Source organism: Micropterus dolomieu, unplaced genomic scaffold (genome assembly GCF_021292245.1).
Source record: "Micropterus dolomieu isolate WLL.071019.BEF.003 ecotype Adirondacks unplaced genomic scaffold, ASM2129224v1 contig_9349, whole genome shotgun sequence".
NCBI lineage: Eukaryota > Metazoa > Chordata > Actinopteri > Centrarchiformes > Centrarchidae > Micropterus > Micropterus dolomieu.
In genome coordinates, this window is record NW_025738335.1 from 1 (window position 1) to 7,954 (window position 7,954).

At 41.2% G+C, this 7,954-nt stretch overlaps 1 protein-coding gene across 1 annotated transcript; it reads right to left on the minus strand.

The window, feature by feature from the left end:
• Positions 1–3,369: 3,369 nt before the first annotated feature.
• LOC123965347 (breast cancer anti-estrogen resistance protein 1-like) lies at positions 3,370–4,075 on the minus strand (the record flags this gene model as incomplete). The annotated part of the gene is made up of 2 exons (XM_046041896.1): positions 3,842–4,075; positions 3,370–3,519 (listed from the first exon to the last, which is right to left on the minus strand). Coding segments are annotated over exons 1-2 (279 nt in total), but the record flags the coding sequence as incomplete, so codon positions are not given.
• Positions 4,076–7,954: the final 3,879 nt, after the last annotated feature.

Below are 7,954 nucleotides of genomic sequence, written 5' to 3' on the forward strand. Positions count from 1 at the left end.
ACACACACACACACACACACAAACTTACTATTTCAACCTGGGTTAACACCTGTCACTGACTTAGCCTACTTATTACTAAGAGGTGAATATCCTGTTTTTCATAAATGTTTGCCATCTTGCAGAAACTGAGAAGGCCAGCCTTTCAAACATTGAAGCATTTGTCATGTAATAAATTTTATTAATTCTTTAGGAAAAACTCAAACACTAGACAGAGTTGGTGACGTTTTGCTCGACAACATCTGACACAGTTTGACTTCCTGGGAGAGAAGACAGAGGAAGCCCAAACTGCGCTCTCTTGCCTTCTTGCCTCCTCCAGCACTGCAGTTCTGGGGGCTGTGGCTCAGGAGGAAGAGCGGGTTGCCCACTAATCAGAAGATCGGCAGTGCAATCCCCGGCTCCTCCAGGCTGCGTGTCGAAGTGTGCATGGGCAATATACTGAACCCCGAATTGCCCCCGATGGCTGTTCCAGCAGTGTATGAATCTTTTCCTATAAACAATCCAATGCCTTTTAAGCTATAAATCGTTACAATACTGATTTCTTAACAGGCGGAATTTAATTTTTAGTTACTCTTCAACCAAAAACATACATTCTCATCTGGTTATTGTATCTAAAAACTAGAAAGATATAGAATCAATACTGTGATAAAAGATTTGTATTCAAATGGCTAAGCCTGCTGTGACAATAAGAAGGTAAAGGCATTAATGTGACGAGTACATGGCCAGGACAGCCCCTACACCATTACACCTGCTGGACAGAATCTGGTGAAAAGCATCATGTTTTCTGACATGGTCGCAGACAGTTGTGGAGAATTAAGTCTCTCTGTGTTCTGAGCCAGCTCGCTGTACACTACAGCTGTATTGTGTGTGATTACTTGTTATGGTCAGAGCCGTCTCCCACACAGCAGACATTTTGATAAAGTGCCTTGTGTTGTGGTGTGCTCATTCTTCACCTTTCAGATTGCTGACTTCAAAAACACCCAGCAGCTTCTGTAACATTATTACAGAAACACATCTTCCTCCTGCTCTTCCTTATCTTCCTATACTTCATTTTTCTTTCCTTTCTGTGCTTCTCATCCTTTTCTCCTCCTCTTGCAACCCCAGTTATCATTTCGCTATGGTTGTATGCTTTAACTTTCTCTTTTGGCTTTCATTGTACATTTTGCCCTTGTGTGTGTGCTCTAAGTGACTGCTTATCAAAGGGGCATTATGGAGTTTCCAGCGGCCACTAGCGGTGCGGTTTTAAGATTGCAACCAGGCGTGTGCTCGTACGCGTGCTCGCTTGAACTCAAAGGCAGATCAACACCGGCTCTTTAACGTTACTTCATTCAGCGCAGCGAGCCGCATATCGGCACAATCCTCCCAGAAAAAAGGCAGTGACAGCGGCTATAGACAGACAGGGAGAACAGACAGAGCTGGAAACTCAGGTAAACTCCCACTGCAATGTTAAAGTAATAGTTTTATCTGCTGCAGGCTGAACTAGTCCATGCTCGTTACATGATCACGTTACATTTACTGCATTTAGCCGACGTGCTACAGCGTTAGCTCGCCTGCTGCTTTTCAGTAACTATCTTTACTATCTGTGAATCTTTCACGCTCAGCAATGTCAGCACAGCTACATGTATTGGATGATAATCAAACGCTTAATGAGCTGGAATGAATATTATAACGAGACTGTGTCACACTTTATAACAGTCAGACCGCAGTAAGTAACTTTACTGTAACTAGTGATATAGGATGGCTCTTCCTCTGGGTTGTTGTGACCGTTATGTTGCAGTGTTTTATGTTATGTGGGTCACGTTAGTTACAGCGACTGAGAGGTGGAGAAGCTGTGTACCTGCGTATTGGTAAAACCACAATAAACCTAAACTGAACGTTATGAAGCAAACAGCGGCAGGTCCGATCTACTGTAGCATTAGCTAGCTGCTCCTGGCTGCATCACTATAGGCTAACGTTAGTAAACAACATTTCACATTTCAGTGTTTCCCATACGTTAATTTTTTTGTGGCGGCCCGCCACAATCAACGCTGACCGCCACACATTGGTTTTCGATTTTTTTTTACTAAGCCTATTTAAAATCGTATTTGATTGCAGAGCGCCGTAGCGCATTTGCGCAGCTCTTCCTCTCGCTTGTCTCTCTCACTCACCCGTACCTCTCTCTCTCTCCCTCATGGAACACAGCTGCACGCTGTCAATGTCGGAGACCCAGCTTAAAAAAAGTTATTAGCAAGCATGTAAGGAGCCTAGCTAATAAGGAGAGCTAAGTTAATGTTATAATACAGCTGGATTTTCAAGGCTAGCATGCTGTATATAGCTGGTAGTTAATATTAATGCACCCCCCCCCCCACGGTTACACTGTCATTCTGTGGGAAAAACTGCATTTGCTTTTGCCGTTACATCCTTTCTTGCAGGCTAAATCAACAGTGGTACACAGGATAGTAACATGGGTGGTGTTAGTTGGTGAATTAATGTGGAAAGTGATATAACTTTGCACTGGATAACATTAGCAACTGTTTGCCGTTAGCCTGCGAGCTAACGTGACTTTCTCTGTGTGTCTCCAGCTTTACTAATGCTCACTGTGTTCTTACTCGACATCATCTGAGCCTGTTTGGTCTGATGGGCTTCAGCACCTATATTGTTGTTTTGTATCCTTTTTCTGGGAGCCGGTTGTTTTATAGTGCTAGTGGACTGCATGTCGTTAGCTGCCGTGTTGTCGCGGTAGTCAGAGAGAGGCTCGGGAGCGCACACAGGGCTGAATCCGACCCACCAACCACCAACAATCCTACATTTATCCGATACAAAAGGATGCTGATTATTTCACTGCTTCAGTTTAGGTTTAATATTCTGTTTATATAAAACAACATTTCTGGTTCTATTCAAATACCAAACACTGGTGGTGTATTTCAATCAATGTAAGTTCAATCACTGAAAATACAACAAGCCAATCCTTTTGGGAAAGCACAAAATAATAAACTGCAATTTCAAAACTGTTTGACAGTAAACACATGGGAAATGTCTGGCAGTTACAAAGGCATTTTGAATTGATGAACTGATTTGAACTTTAAATGAGGCGTCTGTATTATGAGGACTGAGCATGTGATTGAATGTTTTTCACTACTTAACTTTGGGTGTAAAAGTTAAGAATTCAGATATGCATGTTGTTTTTTGCAAATCAGACTTTTACATATAACACTGCTGTGAAAACGTACAATGGTGAAATAATATGAAAGCAACATTAATCCAATTTTTCTATGCCAACGAATCAAACTGAATCTTATCCATCAGGTCAGATGGATACACAGACTGGAACAAATCCAGTCCACACACGCACACACACACACACACGCACACACTCACACACAGCAGTCTGACCTGTGTGTTGTACTGCTGGCGGGTGGGTGGCACGTCGTAGATGTCCTGCTGGGTCGGAGGCTGATGTCTGGGTGGGACGTCGTACTCGTCCTGGTCTGGTTTCACTGTGTCATACACATACACCTGTCCAACCCGAGTAGGAACTACCACCTGGACAGAGAAACAGGCAGCTGTGATTCAGGACTAACACAAAGATATGTAGTCACACTGCACACATTAGTCTGACGGTAAGAGGAACGATATCAACCCTACTAGAAATATTTGATCAACAGACAGAGAAAAGCTTTATGTTTATGAACAGAACATTATAGTACAAACAAAGATTAAACTCCTATCTTATTCCATATGGTCCCTTTGTCTAAAAAAGCCATTTAGCCTGTGTTTATGTGACTATGGCAACCTGCAAAGGTCAATGCAGCACCGAGTCTCTTTCATCAGACTCTAAAGTTAAAAACCTAAAAGGCTTCCTCACCTCTGAATGAGAATGTACCGCTTCTTCACACTGAATGAACACAGACTTAAGGTTGTTCAGTCTCATTACAACATGCTGCTGACACACAGACACACATAGGCAATAAAAACAGAGCAGGGGTCCTGTCATAGTTGTCGTGGGAACCAGGCTGTTCTATTGTGTGCCTGTTTAAACTGTGTATTATATGGTTTGAGTGCAGAGTCAACCAGCAAGCCTGGGAAACCACAACAGCTATGGTATACAACACACACAACAAAGTTTGTTATCACAGCACACACTCTGAGTATCCTTTCATCATCCTCTCTTCTCTCCTTTTGCTTTCCATGATATCTTCATGTCCTGGTTAAACCAAATATTACCCGCGTCAGCTGCAGAAATGCTGTGAAAGTGTAACCAGGCCTTATGCCCAACAATGGAATATCGTTTCTTATTAGCCAGCACGCTAACCACCAACACTGCCACCAAAATCAGTCAGTCATTCACTCTGTAGTGGACACTCATTTGGTCATCCCTGGTTCCCCTGCTCTTCAGGGTAAGCTAGTGTAGCCTAACTACGTCCTTATCCATCTCTGAACTGAAGAAAGATGAAAGTGATAACTCTGGATAAGAGAAAGAGAACAAGATAATTCCTGAAAAGTTGGATATAGGATGTATTGTCAGACATACTATGTAGCTCAGTGTTGTCATGATCATTTCATTTAACTATAGTGCCATTTGTTGTATTGTCTACTGTCTGTAGATTATCGTATAAGTCTGTTGTAATGTTTTCTTGTTGTCTGTGTTTTATTATTCTTTCATTTGGTTTCTTTGGTTTCTTTGTGTCTGGTTTTTAAGGTTTGTTGTTGTCCAGCGTCTTCTGTCTGTTGTTTATTTAATCCTAGTACCCATTCCCTACAGGAGACCCCTGTCTCCTGCCTGGTTGTAATTGTAAATAAGAATCTGTTCATAATTAACTTGCCTGGTAAAATCAGGTATAATAAAAATAAAAATCCAAAAAACATAACAAAACAAACACTAGCTTACAGTATGCTATAAATGATGTGCTGCATTGTTCCATGCTATGTATTAGAACAGAAATCAAGCAAAGGTCCAAAAAAACATTTAAAGATAAATGTCATCATGTGAGCTACATAAATGTAAATACATAACAAAACAGAATAATACAGAATGTTATAGTGTATTCTATAATATACAGCGTATCTGCGGGGAAAATCGTTATCTAAATGTTTAATTCCAAATACCCATCATCAGTATCAGACCTAACATCCCGTATCGCTCTGTCTGTGTTTGTAAGTCAAATCATTATTTAATCCCACTCAGCTCCAGCCCTGATTAATGGAAGCTCTCTGATAATATTTGCTCAGCTCCCCAGCTGTCAGAGGTACGCCATGCGGGAGACAGACAGAGACAAATGATAAAACCATCTATTAGACAACCTGTCTGTAATAATCTGCCTCAGCCTCCTCACCCCCCTCTGTCTCCTAACACGTTCTCTCCATTCCTTTCCACAGGAGGGGAAATTCTAACTTTTTTTCTCCAGAGGGATAATTTTATCACTAGCTGTACAATAATAAGAACAAATTCCTTAAAATCTGAGAAACAGTATTTGTTTTACATCATTTTCTCTAAGTCTGTCACACGTAAACACCCCTCTCCTCATTGTCAGAAAGCTTTCATCAGTATTGACGACACTTGGCTAAGAGCCAGATGTGTCCTGCAGACACACATGCACGAATTCACCCACGTGCACGTACACGCACACACACACACACACATACACACACACACACACACATACACACACACACACACACACACACACACACGCCATCCCCAGCCTGTCTGTGTACACCCTAGACACTCACGCTAAGTGATCTGTGTGTGTGTGTGTGTGTGTGTGTGTGTGTGTGTGTGTGTGTGTACGGTCTAGTAATAGTAATAACGTGTGGATTCATGTTTGGATCTAATGATGAGATCAGCCTTGGTGAACTTCACATGACCAACAGAAAGGTTGCTTCGACTGAGGCCCCATCCCTGGTTTTCCTTTTAAAACACAGACCTTTCGCTACATTTGCACCTCCCGTCCAGACTAAAACAGTGACTCGAAAACGCTGCCAATCCCGTTTTTGTTTTAAAACTCCGGGGGTTGCATTTTAATGCGGACGAGAGAAAACGGAGGACGCAGACACTCACGTTTGGCTTCCTGACTGTGTCTTATCAGTCATGCAAAGCAAAGAAACAAAGCTACTGACAGAGTTTTAGTTTTGGTTTTTTTATTAAAATATTTTGTACTGTGTAAATAACACTTACACACTACTGTGCATGTCGCCGTATGTTGCTTTGGACTCGTTGTCGGTTCATGCAAAAATCAAATATCTGGTGTGGTTCTTCGTCTCTAATATTACTTTTTTCTTTCGCCAAATCTACTGCAACTGCTTCATGTTTACACCGGCACGCGCATGCCTAGTGTACGTGAACGGCCAGTAGATCAATTCTGATACCCAGCTAAAATGCTGGTGTGGATGGAGATCGTTTTGTTTTAAAACTCTATATGTAAACTAAAAAGTAGTAGTGATGATGTGGCCTAAAACTACCTCTGACAGAACGGTTGTACTGTGGAGTATGGATGCACGTGTAGTTTGCAGTCATCTAATTTACTGGCACAATGTTACAAATGTGAATTGACAATGAACATGTGTGAACCTCCCATTCTCTAACTGCAGCTAACCACGTAACCAGAGAACTTATTGGCTCTATCTTACCAACATTAATTTTCCTTTTAAAGGTTGCTAAAGTATGTTACCTCCTCTTTGTATCATTCACTGCGCACACACATGCATTTGTGGCATTGGAAACACCAGTATCTCACAACTGTGGTGGATTGGCTCTGAAGTACCTTGAATTGACTGTCTTGACTTGATTCTTAAGCTTTAGCAAGCTCAATACACAGAGCAGCTTTCCCAGCATGCAACATGAGCCACCAGACAGCTGTTTCAAGTTTCTGTTCAGCCTGGTTTCTTATGTCTCATCAGAGAACTTTGGCCTGAGGACAGCTGTATGCTTTCAGATTCACTGACCTGCAAATCCACCAAAGAAAATATTCTGCATGTTGCATTCTTAGAATAAATCAGTAGCCTCATAAAAGATGCAGATACTCTGACTTCACACGCTTTTGTTTATGAGGATTCAGTGAAGGACAATTCCTCTACATGCAAATATGCACACACACACTCTGACAGAGGGGCATGTGTGGCACAAACTGAGATGTTCACTCCTTTGTTCTGTGTGTAATATTACATCAAGCAGAGCACCTGCTCTATGTGAAGAGTGCAATGAGATATTTTCTGTCATGAATATGAATGTGGTGGTAAATACAGCAAATTCTCCAATGAATCTGACTAGAATCTAATCCAGATCTTCCAGCTTCAAAATGACCACTGTAACCACACACAGAGGCAAATATATTTTACATACATGCAGCTGCAGCAGAGAACAGTTATAAAATAAAGCAAAATAAATCTTCACAGCACAGATGTAAAGTTCAAGAGAAAATGGGTAATCTTAGAGAGAGGCATAATTACAGTAGGAGGGTTGGGTGGTTTATCTGAACTGGTGGACATGGCTGCTTTAGATCCAGAGCTATGCTCTCACTCTGCTCTCTGCTTTGTTTCTGCCTGTTTTGGTGGAGAAATTCAGAATGAGAGGTCCAATGATCAAAGTCCGCAAGGTAGATATATATGTATACAGTCAAACTGCTGCATTTCTCAATGCATAGAAAGAATTTTGTAATACTCATATACTGTTTCACAGTTGTTCGTCCTCATGTACTTGTAGTAGTAAGGTAGTTTTCTGTATTTAAAAGTTCATCAGTCATTTGTGCAATGATGTTCTCTTTCTGTGCTCCTTGTACTGACACTGACGACTTTTTAGGTCTGACACTGGCCTTAATAAGCCAGCCTAAATATTCTTCAATTATATACACAAGAAAAAATATAAATTGAAAGACGTGGTTTAACATACCATTAAAAAGATATACAGGACCAAAAATAAATAAATATACATTAACACACACAAACCCATACTGTATTTCATTTTTAAAACATGCCTAGATTA